Raw genomic sequence first — 21,500 nt, forward strand, 5'->3', positions numbered from 1 at the left:
CCTCACCTTTTCAGATCCATGTAAAAAATCGTTCAAGGCCTGAGGATCACTGGGGGGGAAATTGACATAGGGAATTTTAAACAGAAGAATGCATGGCTCAAGTTTTCAATAAATAAATGAAAATCAAGGAGGTAACACAAAAGTTACTAATGAATGACTAAGGCTGGGGAAATGCTTACATTTTGACTGATAGAGTAACAGCCACCCATTGCTAGAATTACCATCTGCATTCACATGCAAGGCTAAACCATAGTTTTGCATTATGCGCATCAGCTGCAGCACCTCAAATGAAGCACTGAGCTCACTCACTCCCCCTCCCCTTCCATACAGCCAAAAGGATGACTTTGTTGGAGATTAGTTTCACTTTCAAAGAATGTCGCTTGTTGTATTATATGAACCAGAAATCCTAGCTTACAACTAAATTTGTTAAGTTTCAAAACAATCCAGATTCGTTTGAAACTGGCTTGTTTTAAAATTTACCAGAGTTTGATGAGAGCCCCAGCTACCTTCTTCTCCTCTCTTACAGCCAGGAGGAGAACTTTGTCACAGATTACTTTCACTTTCATTGAAAGTCACCCGGTTAAATTCAGAGCTTGGAAAAGTTACTTTTTTTGAACTACAGCTCCCATCAGCCCCAGCCAGCGCCATGCTGGCTGGGGCTGATGGGAGTTGTAGTTCAAAAAAGTAACTTTTCCAAGCTCTGGATTCTATGAATCAGGAATCCTGGTTTATAACAAACTTGGGTAAGTTTTAAAACAAGCCAGTTTCAAACCACAGGTTATGAATCTGCCTTCTTTTGAAACTTACCAGAAACTTTGGTAACTTGCATCACATCTGAACAGGGTGGTTTATAACAGATGCTATTGGAGGTCGCTGATTCATAGGGTTGCCCTAAGTCGTAATCGACTTGAAGGCACATAACAACAACAACAGGGTTGGAGAGAGAATGCTGTTAGAGAAAGAAGACCCATGCTGTCCTGAATGTACAAACTATCTGCACAGTTCTGGTGACCTGTCAGGACTGCCTAACAACACAATATAATGAGAAATTCCAGATGCACTGATTTCAGTGCCACCATAAGTGCTGGGAAACAGAAGAGTATTCCTTCCTCATCCTAAAGAGAACTGTGATCATTGGCTCGATATATTTCCAGCATGAAATAATTCACTGATAGGAATAAATAATACTTTCGTTTTGTATTCCAGGGAGTCTTCTAAAATTTTTTAAATTTTTGTCATCAAAAACAAGGCCATCAAAAGTCATTTCTTTCAATGGTACCTAGTTGCAACTTAGTTGGATCAGGGTCACATTGTTTTTTAGCATATGGTTTTGTATTTTATTTATTTTATTTATTTGTTTCATTTATAGACCGCCCATAGCGAGTGGCTCTCTGGGTGGTGTACAAAAAGGTTAAAATACAAAATATCAACAATAAAATCAGACAACAAACAATAAACACAAGCAGCAACTAAAGAAAAAATAAAAAATAAAAAATTTAAATTATAACATAAACGCTTAAAATGCCTGGGAGCATAGCCAGGTCTTAACCTGGCGCCGAAAAGATAGAAGCGTAGGCGCCAGGCGTACTTCTTCAGGGAGGCTGTTCCACAGTTCGGGGGCCACTACAGAAAAGGCTCTAGATCGAGTAACTGTCCTCCGGGCTTCTTGATGGGTTGGTACCCGGAGGAGGGCCTTAGCCTTAGATGCTGAGCGAAGTGAACGGGTAGGTTCATAGCGGGAGAGGCGTTCCACAAGATATTGCGGTCCCACGCCGTGTAAGGCTTTATAGGTCAAAACCAGCACCTTGAATCTGGCTCGGAAACAAATAGGTAGCCAGTGCAAATGGGCCAGAACAGGTGTTGTATGTGCTGACCGGCTGGTCCTCGTCAGCAGTCTGGCTGCTGCATTTTGCACTAGCTGAAGCTTCCGAACTGTCTTCAAGGGCAGCCCTACGTAGAGCGCATTACAGTAATCCAGCCTAGAAGTTACCAGAGCATGAACAATTGAGGCGAGGTCATCCCTGTCCAGATAGGGGCGTAGCTGGGCTACCAACCGAAGGTGGTAGAACGCATTCCTTGCCACCGAGGCCACTTGCGCAATCCTTCAGGCTGCAATCCTATATGCACTTACCTAAGTCCTATTGAGGGTCGCCATAAGTCCTACTGATTTTAACTGGACTTCCAAGTAAGCATATATAGGCGGGCCCCGCTTATACAGCAGGTTCCGTTCCGGACCCCCGCTGTAAAGCAGAAATCGCCGCAAAGTGGAACCCCATTGAGTATAATGGGGTGCATTGTGCGAAAATGCCGCAAAAGCGGCTTTAAAACGGGGAATGAAAGCCACCGCATTAGCGGAACGCTGGGAAGCGAAGCACCGGGAAGCGGGGCCCTACTGTATAGGACTGTGCACTTGTTTATGTACAAAAACATACAATTGAGCCTATACCTACTTTCCGTACCAATATGTTGATAGGGGGGCATTTTGGAATGGTTTCTTGGTTTTACTTCTAATTCCTCTGTCCCCAAACACATTTGTATTCCCTTTTCTATTCTAATAAGGATCTTAAATTACCAAGCCATGGCAAAAGTTTATTTACATGATTACAGAACAGAATTTAATAAAAAAAGGCAGTTATAAAATTCTAGTGCTAAATATTACGTTTCCTCTTACTTGGGCACAATGCTATCTGAAACTGGGAAGGCCCATTGAAATTCTTACTGTAAGTAATTATTCTTCTTATGTTACTGAACAGGTTGCTATTTTTTCTATCCTCAATACAAATTAGGTAGCAGATGATGCATTAAATTTTCTATTGGCTCCTTTATGAGACTTGTATGTTCAATTATCAACTTTTATTCTGTGACAAAAATAAATCTACTATGTATAACAGGGGTGGGGAACTGGATCCAGTCAGTGGGCCACATCCAGAACTGGCCCACACTTTGAGCAATCACTTGACAACATATGGCATCAGATGATTCAACTTTAAAGGAAAAATCAGAACACACTCTGTAAGTGCACTCCTGAGTCTTCCTTTTAAGCCACAGCTTCAAAGATTTCTGCCACAGCCTACTTTCAGCAGCTACAATCCAATCCCATTAGGGCTTGCATTTGGGGCAGGTGGGTGTGGCAGGGGGGGAATGGCCTTGTGGGCCTAATCTGGCCCATGAGCCAGAGGTTCCCCATCCCTGGTCTAAAATGTCATCTATTTTTGACAATAGTTCCATAACAGCCACCCTCCCTTTTTGAAGAAGCTCCAACTAGCTCCAACTACCAGATATAACAAGAAAACTGCTGGTCCTAGCTGTGCCTCCTCCATAAAGAGCAAGGAAAGACCAAGTCACATGTGTTCCACTGAAGTAAGGTTCATGGTAGATAGCAAGAGCTGTCAAGGTAGCAGTAAATGTGAAGGGATTCAAGACTTTGAACCAAGCATAGTTGAAAATTACAGCACAGAGATGTGAAGGCCCGGGAAAAAAACCCCAGAAAAATTAAGAAATTTTTTTTCAGAAAAGCAAGCAAAAAAAAAAAGGCTTCAGAAAAAAAGGGGGGAAACCCACTTCCTCCCCCCAATTTTTCTGTTTTTTCCCCCTCAGGCCTTCACATCTCTAGTACAGCACTGATAAATTTGAGAATTAACAGAAATCCCTAACGGTATGTTCAATTTCTGAAAGTCTTTTGCCACAAAAGAAGAAAACACACTATTCATAGCAAGAGGAAATACATACCAAATTACATCTAGCAAGCACCGGCCATCTTCATCATCCATGTCAACTGAAAGGAAAGGTTAGAGACCATATTACAATCAGAAAGGCACATAACACGCTAGTGAAATGCTCTTACTGACATCAAGCCTTCAGTTCTGCAATAATATCCTTCCCGATCCAAGGAGTGCTGGCTCCAAGATTTTGGGCCAGGCACCCTTACTTGGTCTTTACCTTGAAGAGGCTGGGGACTGCAAGCTGAGAATTCTCTTATGCTGCCTCTTGACATTTTTAGTGCTCTGTGCAAAGCAAAAATGGCAGTGTTGAGGATTTGTGACATTTTGCTAATCTTGGGGCCCTGAAAATGCCAGAACGTACCACTCTCTGGAGCTCATACTCCATCCAAACATCAGCTGTATCCCCATATTTCTCTTCTCGTGTTTTTCAAACAAGCTTTGTTAAGCATATTAGCACTCAACAACTCTAGGGAAAATAATGTTGTCTCGGCCTATTCCTGGTCTTTGCCACAAAACTCATGCACTGTTTTATTATGATATACACCATGAAAAGGAAACAATTGCCCCACTCCACTAAAAAACTTACACACTTCATATTAAGAAGTCATAGGTACCTTTGTGTTTCAATTGATTTGAATTATGGAATAAAATAAGAGGAAAGAGCTCTTTGTCAGGTGACTCTGCTGATCTCCCAGGTAAACTAATTTAAAGGCATTCCTGTTGTTTCTATACAACAAACAAGGATTTTAAACAGAGCTAGAACAAACTTGGTCCTCACAATTCTCCTTTGTAAATTTTGACAACAGTGAATATTGTTTAAATGCTTAAATATTTGTCAAATATTTAACATCTATATTTGATATGACATATTTAATTTTGACATTTGACAGTAGCTTGATGGTATTTAGTATCTGGCAGAGATTAATAGATAATATACAACAATAGTGTATCACATGTGACATTTTTCAGCTTATGATAGTTTACATTTATTTGCTACCAGAGAGATGGCAGCAAATATAAATCACTCAAATGTTGAGGCAAAAATTTGCATTAAAATGTGAATTCAGATTTCACATTCAAAATGTCACTGGCAAATTTAGAACATTTGTCCAGTTTTAAATATTGCAGATAACAGCTTTGGTCACAAAGAAGCTGAGGTCTCAAGAGATACTTGGTGCAAGGTATTTGCAGGATTTGCAGAAGGAAGCGGAAGAAGTGTAAGTATATCCTGGAAGGGGTTGGTGTTCCTTCATACAAAAACATTCACATGACTCTCTTGATTCTTTTCTAAGGGTTGCTTCTGCAGCAGGTATCAGGAATTTGAGCAGCCTGAATCCACATTTGCAATTGCCAGTTTTGCCCATCCAAGGTAAGGAGGACTGGGGAGGAAAAGAAAATAAGCCTCTTCCATATAAGCACAATCTTGCTATTAGAAAGACAACATCTTCATTTAAAAAGGATAGAAGAATTGTTTTATAAATATATATTTTTATAAAAGCCACAGATCAGATTTGTTGGGCTTTTGTTTGTTTGTTTGGCAGGTATCCTTTTTGTCAATTCCAGAAAGGGTCTTTCAAGTTTCTTTGTGAATTCCCAACCACTCACATCTCTGCAGAGAATCATTGCAAGTATGCAACAGGCCCATCCAAGTTTGATCATCAGATCCAGTATCCATGTAGCATTGAGTGAGCTAACTAGCAGAATACAAGGACGGCAGATATCCAAGTATACAGCATAGCAAGCATGCTCTCCAGCATGCATGGTGACCACATGGTAGTTCCCCAATGGAAACGGCTATAAACACAAAACAGCATTACTGGGAAGTCTCTGAATTTGAACACTTGCTGGCTGTAGGCCAGGAAAACAAATCCCTGCGTTTCAGCAGAGCTGAAGGACGGATTTTTCATTTGGTAAAAGTGCCAGAGAAAAAAAGCCTAAAGCATTCAGTTAAACACGCTTCCATTGAAAGTGCTTAATTACTCTCCATAAATTACTGCCTGACCATATACAGAAGGAACTCCTCATCTTTTACAAGCTTCTTCAGATTCTGAGACCTCAGATTTCCCAGCAGCAAAGTGGAAACTCTTTTGGGTGCAACATCTTGCTAGCTTGAACTACTGAAGAATGTATGACTAAAGCCAGCTTTGCATACACACTGCTTTGGAAGTGACAATCAAAAGTAGGCAGTAGCGGGATGCTCCCATGAGTATGTACCCAAGTCCAAAAAGTAAACCTGCTTTGAGAAGCCTTTCCTGTTGTCTGTATCTGGATATATAAATATAAACAGATTGCCATGAATGCTATATGCATGTTCTAAAGGAAACATTCACATTTCACTGACAGTTCTGTGCCTCGAAGAATTTGTTTTTTAAAGTCAAAATCTTACCAGCAGGACTTGTTTAGTAATCAATTAAGTGTTGGTTCACGCTACATATGGCAGAGATATTTACTGGAGCCCATTTAAAGTATGCAGGCAAGACATTCTTAACTTGCAGGACATGTGCCACGGGATCGTGGACAACTGTGGTTTTCTGGCATATGTTCTTGCCCAGGGGTTAGGAATATTATTAGCCCAAGGGCCATATTACCTTTTGGGCAACCTCCCAGGAGCCACATGCCAGTGATGGGGAGGGCCAAGGGCAGATAGTAGACACAGCAACAAATATTAATTTTACCATTGTACCATAGACTAGTTTCTACATATACCCTTTTCTATCCTCAACCCATGCAAGCAAAAAGTCATCAGAATTTAAAGACACATTCCAACCAGGCAAAAACCCTCAAGGACTGTGTGGCAGGGGAGGGTGTGTGGCTTAGAAAGAGTCCCAAGGACCAGACAGAGAGGCTTGAAGGGCTGCATTTAGCCCCTAGGCCTAAGGCTACCCACCTCTTCTCTTGCTCTGCAAATACAAAACTTGCTCCCATGAACTTCTCCATCTGAGAATGAGTCTACAGACACGACAACAGCTGAGAAGATATGATCTGGCACTGAAATGCCCTCCCCAGGCCCCCTACTTCCAGCTTGACTAAGAATGCAATCCCATATACACTAAGTTGGGAATAAGTCTAATTTATTATTTATTTCTTAAATTTATATTCTGCCCTTCCTCCCAGTAGGACCCAGTGGAATAGAATTCTGGGTACATGTGCATGGGCTTGCACTGCACTTCTGTCAGTGATGTGGGGTGGAAAAAATTCCAAAATGGCTTTATTTTATTTTTCCACAGAAAATTTTCCATTTCATAAGTTCATTTGTAACAATTAATAGATGCCTAAAGCAAGCTTGACAACTTCATATAGAGCATTGTCTAGGGAATCAGAAATTTTCTGTGTAGTAAAGAAGTTTGCCCTCTGTGTCCTCACCACTAGCTGGTCCAATCTGAGCTGATTTTCTGCTCTTGTGTTTCTTATAACATAGGACCAATATACAGTGGCGAGAAAAAGTTTGTGAATCCTAATGATAATTGTGGAAATTCCATAGTTGTACAATGATAGCCTTCGTGAATCAAAACCAGTCATTTTCTAAATATCCAATAGTGTTTATCATAACCAATTCCATGTCTTGTGAAATAAAACAATGTGTAAACTAAGCAAACAATGAGTACATAAGAGTCAGGGTAGGTGTAAAAATAAGTGAACCCCTAGTTGCATCAGCTCAGTTAAAGGGAATAAATTAGAATCCGGTGCTGAAGAAATCAGGCAGGTCTGCAGGGGTGAGTTGGCAGGCCACACCCTATAAAAGGATCAGAAACTAATTGAGTGTGATCTTCACCATATGGTTGTGTAGAAACATGTCATACCATGATCAAAAAACATCTCTGAGGACTTCAGAAAAGCCATTATTGCTGTTCTTCAGTCTAGAAAGAGTTACAAAACCATTTCTTAAGATTTGGGGCTCCACCAATCCACTGTCAGACAAAATGGAGAAGTTTCAAGAAAGAATCAGAAGGCCACAAATATTTCATCACTGGGAGGTGGAACGAAAAATCCCTCTGAATTCTGTAGCTTGAATTTTCAATACTGTAGCTTGAATTTTCAATACCTTGCCAAGGTCAAAGAATCCAGGCCATCCTTGGATGGATATTAATTTTCTTGTTTCTGAAAAGACTTATTTGCAAAAATCAGTAACAATGACAGCTTGATAAGCTTCATTAACTGGCCAAAAGGCATGGAAAGAAATGTCCACTTAGTAAATCAACTAACACCTCCTTTTTCTTCCCTTGGATCCTGCAGAATGAAACAAAAAGAGTTTCACTCAGGAGTCCACAAATTTGCTTGCCATGGAGAAAGTGTTCCTTTGACAAGTCTCTATCCTTCTAAGCTAGGCAAGGGATAAGAACACAGAATTTTTCTTGCAGCAGGAAATTAACAACAACAGGGACAAGCTTCCATATTTCCTCAGGGTTTGGAGTGGAGAGAATCTTCCATGATCTGTGCTGAACCTCAAGGGTGCTTTGAGTATCTCTAAAGCCAGTGCAACATCAGAGTCAAGGTCTAGTGCCTCCTCAATCTGGAAAAAGGCCAGGGTCACGGTGACCACAAATTCTGGCTTTCTATCAAAGTAGCCAAAATTTGTGGATCTCTGGGAACTAATGGGAAGATTGCAAGAATCTCTTTCAAATCCTAGAGAGCACTAGGATACCACATACACCATGCACCCACTTACAACAGACAAGAGCTTTTACAATGATCAATTTCGGCTATGGGGCGGTCTATAAGTTTAATGAAATAAATAAATAAATAAATAAACATCTGGTAGCCAAAACCACAGGGGGCTACTTCACATACATCAAGTAGAAAAGAGTTTGGACTTGCAAATAGCCTTTTTCTAACAGGAGGTTCACATGTAATTCACATAAGTCTCAGTGATGATTAAGGGGATGCTACTGTTCAGCTTCCATCATCTTCCTAGTGGTACAATACAGGAGCTATACAAATCAGGACAAAAGCGCACCATCAGAGCAGTTTTGGGTACAAATCTGTGCATCACACAGCCAGGCTGCAAGCTGGTCCCCGTGACACAGCGGAAAGCTTTCATGTTATCCTTCCAGGCTGCAGCAGTCAGAACCACATATTGTTCTCTTTCCACCACCCCACTCCAAGTAACACATTGCAATGGCTCCTTTGGTCCTGTTGCCACAACTACTCTGCCTCAGGCTTCCAACACCGCTAGCCTATCGAGTTCCATCTCTGTCTTGCATGGCATTTTTGAAGATGCTGCAGCTGCCTCTGGCTGCTAACCAACAGTGGCAAACAGTTAAACAAGGTGACTGGCAGAGCTGCTATGAAAAAGGGAGAGATCTTTTGCTGACACCCTTGCTGAGGAGCCCATGAACTAAGAGTTCCTGGGCTCCTGCTGGGAGGAAGGGCGGGATATAAATCAAATAATAAATAAATAAAATAAAGTAAGAGTTCCACTAAAGCCAAGCTCCCTTCTTCCATCAAGTGGGGAATCCCACCTATTATAGATTCAGTGTTAATGGAGCACTGAAATTAAACCATTGCTATTGTTGGCTTGTGCTACACCATTTTGGGAACATAAAGAGCTGCAAGGCTCAAGGGTCATTAATTTAGCATTATCGTCTTCCTCTTGTGAAGTATTCTCACAGAACATCATGAACACTCGTCAGGTTAATTGTCAAGCCTTGACTAGAAGTCCTCCACTTTAAAAAGAAATCTGAACTAAATAAAGTATCTAAAAAGTCACATAATCTGAAAAAGATAGTGGCAAACAAATGGAAAATAACAAATACATCCTGTAAATCAGGGTTGACTAGCTTGGGGTCCCCCAGATGTTGATGGACCTCCAACTCCTATCAGTCCAAACTAGCATGGCCAATAGTCAAAGATGGGAATTGGCCCAACAACACCTGGGGGTAGGGCACAGGTTAGTCACCCCTGCTAAATAGAACAAGCTCTATGACAAGCTTATAGAACAGTTCACTGGATAGCCTAGGGTAAATCACTCTTTCTCAGGTCAGCCAATCTCACAGGGACGTTGCAAAGATAAAAGTAAGAAAATCCCATATATGCTGCCCTGAGCTTCTTGGGGAAAGAATGATATATAAGTGAAACAAACAAGATTGTTCACATTGATGAATTGTAAGGGGAGGCAGTAGATCTCTGGTAAATTTTCTTCTGAATTCTAAATGTAATGAAAGCAGAAGCATCCTCACCCCCTCCTTCAAGCTCCATAGCAACAGTAACATAAAAAGAGCCTGGCTGGATCAGACCAAAAACCTATCAGGTTTTTCAGGGGACTGGAGGAGAGAATGAAAGATCTGGGCATGCCTAGGTTTGAGAAGAGAAGACTAACTAACTCTTCCAACTCTATTATTCTGATTCTATTTATTCAGCATTGTATTTTCCACAATGAACAACAAAATGTCTCTTGAGGCCCATAAACAAGACATGAAAGCAATAACCCGCTCCTATTGTATCATTTTTGGGGGCCCAGGTCAAACTAGTAACATAGGCCCACATATAACACAACCCCATCCCATAGTTACCACCTACTTTATGTCCAATAGCAGTGGCACCCACAGAATAGCCTAAGATGTAGATCTCAGCACATGTGTGGGTTGATACAGGAGAAGATGCTCAGCAAATAAAATCAGCAGTACCATTACAAGTTTCATTCAGGAAAGACTGCAGGGTGTTGAGGAAAGGTCAAGATTCTGAGCAAGGTTTAAAGGCTTTTGGATGTATTAAATGTTGCTTAAAATAACTGATGATCTCTCAGTGTGAAGAAGCAATGAGTTATCAGAGGAGAAAGTGTTCCTGGGAACAGTCACATGCAGGGCTGTGGAGTCGGAGTCGTGGAGTCAGAAGCAATTTTGGGTGGAGTCAGAGTCGGAAGCAATTTTGAGTCGGAGCCGGTAGAAATGTACCGACTCTGGCTTCAAAATAAAATTAATACTTTAATATTAATATTTTAACATAAATCAATATACATTTGCCATTTATGATGGAGTCGGAGTTGGACAGTAGAAAAATAGAGGAGCTGGAGTCGGAGTCTAAGGTTTGAGGTACCGACTCCACAGCCCTGATTTCACATGGTCTGAAACTTAGGAAGGAGGTCAATGTCCTCCTTCCTCCTTAATAGAACTCCTGGTCTGAACTTTTGTTAACATGCAGTATTGCTTGCTGTCTCTCCTTTCTTCTGTTGGGAGCCCACTTGGCTGGATGGCCTCTGATGATTCTATAGCCAACCAGCTTGGCTGGAAGTTAAGCAATGCCATCAGAGTCAAGACATCATCTCAGGAGGGTTTAAACCTCTGTGACAAGGTGGACTTAGGGCTAGGACAGAGGACAGCGGGTATCACAAGTATTGTTGCCTGGGGAAAGCAGACAATCAAATGGTAGGCAAGGCAGTGAAGCCTTGGAGGAGTCAAGAAGCCAGGCAACATGAATGGACCATAGAGGAGGTGCCCAGTTCCTCTAAGGTACCCTAGTCTGAACCAGAACTGGAGTTGCCAATGTGAAAGAATGGATATTTTTAACCTAAAGAAAAATATTACAAGAAAAACACTCGCTATCATATTCACTGAAGAAGGTAACACCACAATTGGTTTAAAGACAATTCGTTTAAACAGGTAGATTTGGAGTTAAACCATGAATTTTTTAAGCCACCTCTAAATTCTTCAGAAGCTCCTTTCCTTGTAACATGAAGTTGCTTCATAGTCAGAGCATTTATCCTATCTAGACCAGTACCTTTTGTCTACTCTAACAGCAGCTCAGCTCTCCAAGATCTCAAGCAAAGGCATTTGCCCACTCCTGCTACCCAAGATCCTTTCTTTTATTTTTTTAAAAATAATTTTATTAATTTTACTAAATATACAAGATCCTTTCTAATTATACATAGCAAAGACTGAACCTGGAGGTTTATGCACGCAAAGCATGTGCTTTCCCAAGTAACAATCTCTCACAAATATGATTTACCAACTTGAATCACAGGTGCCACACAAACCTGAGTTATGTGGCACTTCCTACAATCTGTGGTCCTCCAAATATAATTCTTGACCTTTGGTCATGCTGTCTGAGGCTGATGTGAGTGGTAATCCAACAATATCTGGAAGACCGTAAGTTCCCCATTCCTGATACAGAGTCACTCCTCTTGCCTCCTGAGCATTGAAGTGCAGCCTGCTTCCTGATGCAGTAGACTCAGAACAATATTTAACCTTAAGAACATAAGAACATAAGAAGAGCCTGCTGGATCAGGCCAGTGGCCCATCTAGTCCAGCATCCTGTTCTCACAGTGGCCAACCAGGTGCCTGGGGGAAGCCCGCAAGCAGGACCCGAGTGCAAGAACCTTGCATTCCCTCCCTTTAAATTTATTCACTAATAGGCAGAAAACCTTGCAGATTAAGAATGTACCTATAGCCAACCAATATTTCTATCAAACTTTAAAAAGCAGGGAAATTGGGCAGCTATAATGAATACACCAGGAGAGCAGGAGACCTCACCTCCTCTCTGAGATTTTGGACTGCCCTACAGATTTGTAAAAATGCAAACACAATTTGGGTTGGTCCTTCACAGTCCAATTCACTTCCTGTGTAGCTTGGAAGAATTTGGTAACATTTGGTGCCTCTGAGCATATGGTGAGTGGTGGCAACACCTGCCATCTCCAAAGATGGAGAATTACATTTTTGTATGTTTATTGGTGTTCTTCTTACTTTGCTTCTTTCCTGTGTTACTACTATTTCTACAGATAATCTAACCTAGAAAATTATATTTCTCTTATTATTCATCCTAGAAATCTGTGTCAAATTTATTTTTATTAATTTCAAAGCCTTTTTATTGGTCAATGTCATATGATGGTAAAGACAGCATTTTGTGTTTCAAACTGGAGGTTATGCTCTATTTCTATTTTGGGTGCATTAACAGTTGAATCTGGCACTAAAAAGGGGAATAAGAGAAGATATCTATGACTCCTCCTACAACTAGGCATGGGGAAGTACAACAAAGCAGTGTCTTCCTAAATCAGATTGGTTTGAAGGGGCAAGTAGGAGGAGGGTTGTCACCCACACAAATCCAGTGTCAATCAGAAACTTCTTTGCAAGAAAATATTCAACCTATCCATGCCTAAGCTGGTGAGGAAAGTCCTACATGCTTAGATTTTTGCATCCCTTCCATGAGGTTTCACCTCACAGTTTGAGACCTGACTTATATGTAAACCCCTACCTATCCCAGCGCGACTGCATTTGAATTACAGGGTACATGAGAATGTCACCATCTCAGATTTTGTGCCAAAGTTGCCTGAAAAGGAGGTCCCCTCTGCTGGAGGTTTTCAATCTGTCCAGAATTATTTAGCCACAGGGCATCCTGCTGCAAAATTCAGGAATAGCCCAGATTGTAACTAAACTATAATTTCCAGCTCCTATGTTCTATCCAATGTCTGAAAGAGAGTATGTGAAATAATGGGATGGTGATTCAACATAATTAGGAGTTATGCCTGCCATAATTATTTAACTTTTTGTGTGAAACTATTTGGCCACCCATCAGCTTTTTAATTAATTAATTAAAATAACAATAACCATAATAGTATTTAGAAAACAAAAGGATTTTCCTGCTAGCACTGACACTTGGAACTTGACTGAAATGCACATTCTTCTGATCTACTGCTACTGAAATGTATTTCTTCATCAACATCCTTTTTCACTGTACTTATTTTCTGTAACTTCTGAAGTCAGAGAAACTTCAAACAAGCACAGAAAGGCCTCCAAGAAACCCCAGAGGAATTGCCTTTCTCTTAATATGAAACAGCACTTTTGAGATGGATAAAAAGGTGAGTACAGTTGGCTTGATAATCATATAGCATATTGAAATATATGAGTTGAAGATAAAGAGGATGATCGATGCCATATAACCCATTACTGGAAATGCAAGACATCCCCACCCCCGCCAATTCTCTCTGTTTGCCAAGGCACAACTCTGGCTTTTCTTGTACTTGTTAAAGCTCCCTTGTGAGGCAGCCCTTTGCAAGGCAGAGGTTGGCCCTCTACTACTGCCTCCCCCTCCTCCCACATTTCTCATGGATTCACTCCAAGCAAATCAAAACTTTGGCAGCCAAACCCATCTTGGTTCACACAGACCTATATCTTATAGAGTTAGCAATTCCAAACAACAGTCAAGTCAGCTGCCACATCCTCTTTCTTCGTCACTACATAATGGTCACTTGTTATGTCTTATGTTCACAAGAACAAAGGCAAGCTGTGTGAGGTACTTCTGTAGAAGATACCGCTAGTGCACAACTAACTCAGTCTGCAGGGTTTACATATAGAGAAGCAGATATAGTCATGAAGAGAAGAGGGCTATATGAGCAGAAGCCAGAAACTTCTCTTTAAAGGGCAGTAGATGCCTTATCTTCAACCCCATGAGTAGCTATCTGTAAGAACGTAACTAGCTTTACTGACAAAGTGAATTTCTTTAGGACCTGGATGACATTTTGGATACCTTTGTATTAAAGAGATACCTACCCATGTATTTAGAACCCAGAGCCGGCCCCAGGCATGCCAGGGCCCTTGGGCATCAGCCTGCCCTGGCCCCCAGTGTGTGTGCACATGCACACGCACGCCTCTGCCCCCCTGCGTGCGCCCCAACTACCTGTCTCCTGTCTTTTAGCATTGCCATTAACCAAGATGGTGGCCACGGTTTCCCTAAGGGGATGAAGCCTCTGCCACCATCTTGGTTGATGGCATGCGTGTGTGCTATGCATGCGCATCTCTGCCATCAACCAAGATGGCGGCAGGGGCTTCAGCACCTTAGGGAAACCTCAGCCGCCATCTTCATTAAGGGCAATGATAAAAGGCAGGAGACAGGTAGGTGGGGTGAGGGAATGGTGGGCAGGCGGAAGCTCCTGCCCTGCGATCCGCGGCAGCAATCCTGCCATGGATCGTGGAAGGGCAGCAGAGGGGCAACTCAGGGGCCCCTTTAGCCCAAGGGGCCCTTGGCCAGGGCCCCACCTGGCTGACCTTTAGAACCGGTCCTGTTAGAACCATACGTGAATGTAGGTAGAAGTAGGCTCCCAAAATTCCATCCCTGCTACTTCATTTTTCTATTGGTAACTGAAGACCTTCAGCAAGGAAATGCAGGATTTATTAGACTCTCCAGGGTTAAGCTCTTTCAAGCATTCAGGATTGTTGGATGATGCTGTTTTACAACTAGCTAGATAAATCTAAAAATTGGACAGTAGCACTAATGCTCATTTTCCTGCATTCAGAGTAGGTGAAATAGTTGAGATTACATTATACAATTATTTATTCCTTCCCCCATTTTTGCATTTAAAATCAAAGGGTTGAAGACTGACAGTGGACTTCCCCTAACTTTTCCTTGTATGTGTGGTACATGAAGTGCAATTGTTAATGGCCTTGGTATTGTCAATAATGAACAGGGATGGTGGTGGTAACAGCATGTGACTACTTTTGACATTTATAACCTGCTTTTCAGCCCAACAAAGGCCTTCAAGAACTATATTTTTAAAAGGTGTGGTACTTTGTATGTGAGATAAGGCAGATTCCAAGAACCATGTTTAGTATTATTGTTGGTTGTATAGTGTCATTAGAATATATAACGTTTTCGAGTAACCAAAGCGAAATTTGAGATCCCATGCCTGGAATGCTAAATTGAGAGGGTAGAGGGACAACAGAAGGACAGCAGGTATGGAGAGCAAGGGATCATCCTAACTATCATCTAAAAGTTTGATAAAATGAAATGGCTATTAGAGGTTTTTGCCTATAGTACTATATGTGTGATGCAAGAACAATGCATGCAACTAGCTCATAGAAAAGACCCTTCTATGTTAGCACTCAAGGAGCAGATTTGCAGTTTATGAGCCTTTCCTCATACCTAGTTTTGTGCATTGTAATTCTAAAATTATATTTGCATGTATTTTGACAAGAGAATGAACAGAGAGTGAACTGCTGTCTTTAAATGTAAGATGAAAAGCAATCACCATGGGGAACTGATTTAGAGAGATAAGAGTAACTTGGGACTAAAGTCTGGGCCATACTACAGAAAATAGGGGCACCTTAAATAAATTAGGGACCAACAAGGCTAAATTACACCATGCTCAATCTTCCACAAACTATCCATTATGTTATGCTAAAGTGCTTCTACAACACTGTGTGCCAACAGTTCTTCAGTGCTGTCCCATGTACTATAGCAATAGCTTCAACATTCTTAAACCAGCCAATTGTACCTGTGGCTATATCAGAGCCAAACTACATTAGGCCAAAAAGTTTGAGCCTCCAATAACTCAAGAGAGGGGAAAGCATTAATAATTACTAGCAGAAAAAGGAAGTTGGCTCTTGCTGGCCAATACACTCTCTGCCAAGTAGTTCCTTTCAAACCCAGTTTCCCACAGAAAGCTCTGGGAGCAGAGAGTCTGCGGTTTAATTGGCAGCACATCCCCTGCCTTATTTGCACAAGTTTGAATAATTAGGTTATTTTCAGGTGAGACATGGTATAGCCTGCTTTTTCCAATCTGACTTATATTCTTGTCTACCATTGCTTACTTTCTCCCTTCTCCTATTAAGCAATGCATCCTTACTAAAACTGTACCAATTTTGCTTGTCACAAACTACTTTGCTATAATTTCTGCATCATTTGCAATAATCTCCGTTCTACACTTCTGAGTAAGGGAGGGGAGAGGCTTTGCTCATTAAAAATTGAAGAGACAAGCTCCCCTTCCTTGCACCACAGAACAAAAGTAAAATCAGAATTCTAAAAAAGGGAATCATTTTCACCAAGAACTGGACAGGGAATTTCATAATAGGGCCCTGATAGGTGCCTCCAATGCTACTACTTCCCCATTAATTCCTCAGGGAGAGGGGGAGGGGAGGGGAGGGAAGGTTGGAGATTGAAACAGTGTTTTCTTATTGAGGAAACCCTTCATACCAGTGATTACTACAAGCAAGAAGATTATCATACATTTGATCAAGGCTATAAAGGTATTCCAAACCACCAGCATTACATTTCTAGTCACAAGGGCAACCATTTGGGGGGCACTGCATCTAAATTCTATTCTCACTTAAAATTCTTTGGGTACATAAGAACATATGACAAAAGTATGGAAATTATGGCTTTCATTGCTACATCGTCATTAAGAATTGAGTCTAAATAAATACATAAAATTAACCAACTCTTGAGTTTTAAACAAACATATAATCTAGTGATTTTTTCAGAACTGAAGAAACCCCAGCAAAGCCAACAATTCTTAAAGTTTAACTATGTTCCAGGGGTCTTTGAGGTTCCCTAGAAATTCAGTAGAGGTTGTTTAACAAGGTGAAAAGTAATGGCAAACAAACTGCCCTGGAAAAACAGTTTGCCCATCAATTTCTCTGTTCTAGGGTACATTCTCAGTTCATGGAGAATGCCCCATGTGAATTAAGCATGCACCATACAAAATGACTCAGAATTCTCTGCAACACACACATTCCATGACATTGGAAGACCTGCAGGAGTTCTTTAGCCAACAAGTCAGAGTTTGGAAAAGTTACTTTTTTTGAACTACAACTCCCATCAGCCCCAGCCAGCATGGCCACTGGATTGGGCTGATGGGAGTTGTCGTTCAAAAAAGTAACTTTTCCAAGCTCTGCAACAAGTTGATGTGGAAGGTATTCCTGCAAAGTAGAAATGTTTGAAAAAAAGCAGGATTGCACTTGTCTGCCCTGAAGTCAATGTGTTGAACTTAATTATTAAGTGCATTTCTATGCTGCCCAAGGCTCTCCAGGCAAGTTACAAAATAAAGATTAAATAAGAATGTAAATGTAAGAATATAGCATATGATCTAAAAAATGAATTAAAACAGCCATAAAACAAAATGGAAATAAAACAGTGGAGGACAAGAACAGTAAAAAATGTAACTGTACTGCCTTCAAGTCGATTCTGACTAATGGTGACCCTACAAATAGGGTTTTCATGGTAAGCAGTATTCAGAGGGGGTTTACCATTGCCTTCCTGTGAGGCTGAGAGGCGGTGACTGGCTCAAGGTCACCCAGTGAGCTTCATGGCTGTGTGAGGATTTGAACACTGGTCTTCCAGGTCGTAGTCCAACACCTTAACCACTATACCACACTGGCTCTCTATACAAAGATTTAAAAAGCACTAACAAATTTTTAAGACTTAAAAGCCTGGGAGAATAAGGTCTTCACCTGGTGCCAAAAATACCATAATATACAATGTTACATTTAAATAAGGGCCCTTGTCTGTAGAGCTCAATCTAAAGAAGTGGTACTTTGTGCTTGGGAGGCAGAAACGGTATGGATGAAGGAGAAGGCCTTTCCTATTGTCCCACCAATGAGACAATACATTGAGAGTTAATATACGGTACAGCATTCTCTGTAGTGGCATCCCAAATATGGAATGACCTCTTTCTACAAGTACACCAGGTGCTGACCATTGTTACTTTTCCTATTTGCACAGGCATGTAAGGATATTGGTCCTCTACTTGATGTTAAAATTTGTCTTTTAATCTACTCTTTTAAAAAATGTGGCTATATTACTATTACAAAATTTAAAGTAACCTGTCCTGAGATCTTTGGATGAAGAGTGAACTCAAAATACTCTGAAATAATAATGATAATAAAAAGGTGGATACTCCGTTTGTAAACCTCACAGCTGGGGAGTTATTGACTAGGGATCAGAAATCAGAAGAGATGGTCTACACATCAGTGTTCCAACATTGCCTCTATACATAAGTTGTTAGACAGCCAATGGTAGCCACTTTTGTCCTCCTGTGAACTGCAGAGAACTTGGAGGGACCTTTCACTGTGTCATGTGCAAGGCGTTCCTCTCCCATAAGGCTTCTGGTCCATCTGGTGGAGGTGTGTGAAATCAATCTCACACCTCATACTGGGTTTTGGAGAGGCTGAAGCAGCGAGAGAGACCTACAAAATAAGAAAACTACACCTCCCTTTTCTTCTCCAGAGCTCTCTGCACATAATAGAGAACTTGTATGGGGTAAACCTGTGGCACCCACATATTTTGGTAGGCTAGTAAGCCAGCCAAATTTGAGAACCCTTGACTCCTTCAAGCCATCTGTGTTATGCAACAAGAAGTATTTCAGACAAACACATAACTCTGTGGGAGCTTGTGTGTATGCATTCATGTGTCTGTACATCTTGCACGGGCAAATCCTTTGATCCTTTTTACATTTTGCAATTGAGATTCAGTTCTATGAGGCTTATCCCTGCTAAGTGGTTTAGCAGACTGAACATACATTCTCTCCATGGTAAAAAATCTCCATTATGTCTATTCAATGATTAAACAAATACAGGTATCTAAAAAAGAGAACAAGTTGAAGGAAGGAAGGAAGACCAGCTATTTCTTTATAGCTGCAGAGGTGGAGAATGGAGTGGCACATGTTTTTCTTCAAGCTCTCATCTTCAGTGATCACGCAAAAACTAAACACGCAAAACTGGGGGAAAACAACAAAGCTTCACAGATGGCAATCCATTTATTACAACAACAAAATTGCAGAAAATATCCAAGCCATCCTACAAAGAGGCAAAAGAACCAGCAGTAGTGTGATATCTTCTTGGAGTACTGTATTGCCTTCTCAGTTACAGCAGTACACTTCATCTAAAAAATATTCAGACCACCACCCCCTGTTTACACTTTCATCCACCTATCAGGGATTTTATTTTTATAGCTCTTCTGCAGGGCTGCTGAACAATGAATGGTGCCTGAGGCAAAAAAGGCTTCCCCATTATGAAAACCGGCATCTGGTATTGTATGGCAACACATGGTGTGTGTCGCTCTTGTTCCCCCTCCTCTCCTCCCACTTAGCTTGGCTGGGATTCATGTCCTGACCAATGGCACTACGGCTTGAATCACTGCATACCTCTAAAACAGCAAGACTGCATGCCGAGCTGCAGCAGGGGGTGAGGGAGGGACTGAAATGCCACTATAACCACAAAGGATTGTTGCAGGGGGGGGGGTCTTTGGCTACAGAAGGGAGGGATAAAACAGGCTATTGATGGCCATTCCAAGAAAGAGAGATGCATTTAGACTGGACAGCATCAAGGGAGTGCCCAGCTGTTTAAGTGAGGAAATTCAGCGCATACTAAGTGTGAAATTTAGACAGATTGCCTCAAAGCAGGTAAAGAAGAGGCATGAAGATGGAGAGGTGATTGTTTTTATTTGACTAATTTCTTGTTGCTAGAATATTAAAGCTTTCAAGTTACATAGAACAATTCATCAAGCAGAATGGGAAAAGAGGCTAGAACTTAGGCATAAATAAAGAGCAAACATTTTGTTCCTCCTGGAAACTGAACCCATCACAAAATGTTGACTACATCAACATTCGTGTGCAGCAGTGATATGGATTTTTAATTCAAAGCCACAACTTTTAAAGTTGTCAACACAGGTTTCAATTAAGGGCAAGGTCCAAGAAAGATCTGTTGGTTCCTTATACTAGTATTTTTCCATCTCTTATTCTCTTGGAGCAACACAGCAATAACTGCCCCTATTGAATCAGATATGAATGAAAGTCAAGTTCTGTATAAAAATGTTTACAGCTTGTACTTTCCACCTAAATAAGCTCCTCAAGGCAGTTTTCACTCATTATAATAAAACAATTTAATTGTTCTGATTTATTCTGAATAGTTAGGATGGGGAGCTAGTGGTGAGAGCACCCTTAATTCTTCTATATTGGTAGGGTTTTTTCCTTCTTATTTCTCACTGGTGAGAGCACTCTTTAGTCCTCTAAGCTTAGAAAGGCTTGCTTTTTGTTCTTCTACGTTATGATTTTGTCACCTTATTTTGTTTTGATTGTTGATTTGATTTATGCCATTTTATTGTACTTTACTGTATATTAAGCTGTATATAAACCACCACAATAAATAAATAAATTATCCAGCCACAAAGGTGCATACACTCCAAACTACGCAGCAGCAGCAGCAGCAAATAAAGAAGTCAGGAACAGTAAACCATGTCACAAATGCATACAAGAAAGGCATCTTAACCCATCATCTGAACATGCCCAATGAGATGGATAACCAGATCTCCCAGGGCTGTTTGTTCTGTTACCTTAATACTTCGGATTAAAAGACCCAATCCTGGCCCCTGTATCAGGTGGAGGGAGTGTGCAATAGGATCTCTCCTGATGACAGGAATGTAGTTCTGGCAAGATCTCATGCCAAGCAGGTACCTGTTGCCAGTGTAGTGCCTTCTTCAACATCAGATGTATGAATCACCATGTACCCTTGATTGATACTCTTCCTTTACCACCTTACCAGCACTTGCTAATGGTGCTAATGCTATTTCCAAACATATATAGACCAGCTAACACAGTTAAACCAAAAATTTGGTTAGGCATTGAGGTTACACTGCAACATCACAGCACCAATCTCAGTTATGAAACCTATTCTAGACCTGAAACTCACTAATAAATTAAAGAAGAGAGAAATTGAGGAGGGAGACTCTCCTTTCCTTCCTCTTCCCCCCCCCCAATACCTTCTAGGCTACGGGGTGCTTTAAAGGGAGGTTGGTCTTGGGATCTATGTGAAGTGTGTGGATGTTGGATCTTTCTTCATGTTTCACCAGTGCTCTATCACCATCACCTGCCCTGCTTGACTCCCCCCCCCCAAAAGCACTCTCAACTGTCTGCATGGATGGATAAGCATATTATTGGATTTTAATTATTGCTTTAGCTTAACAGAGAGCCAGTGTGGTGTAGTGGTTAGAGTGTTGGACTACGAACTGGGAGACCAGGGTTCAAATCCCCACACAGCCACGTAGCTCACTGGGTGACCTTGGGCCAGTCACTGCCTCTCA

At 41.2% G+C, this 21,500-nt stretch overlaps 1 protein-coding gene across 5 annotated transcripts in view; it reads right to left on the bottom strand.

Annotated features, from left to right (window-relative positions):
• The window catches only part of BICRA (BRD4 interacting chromatin remodeling complex associated protein), a 130,246-nt gene that overhangs the window by 33,162 nt on the left and 75,584 nt on the right, over positions 1-21,500 (bottom strand). For all 5 annotated transcript variants that reach the window (XM_061596328.1, XM_061596331.1, XM_061596329.1 and 2 more), the window contains exons 3-4: positions 3,730-3,775; positions 7-49 (exon numbers count right to left, since the gene is read on the bottom strand). In XM_061596328.1, coding sequence (XP_061452312.1) covers positions 7-49; positions 3,730-3,770 — 84 coding nt within the window. In that variant the 5' untranslated portion in view covers positions 3,771-3,775. The remainder of the gene's footprint in view (positions 1-6; positions 50-3,729; positions 3,776-21,500) is intronic.

This window comes from Rhineura floridana, chromosome 15 (genome assembly GCF_030035675.1).
Source record: "Rhineura floridana isolate rRhiFlo1 chromosome 15, rRhiFlo1.hap2, whole genome shotgun sequence".
NCBI lineage: Eukaryota > Metazoa > Chordata > Lepidosauria > Squamata > Rhineuridae > Rhineura > Rhineura floridana.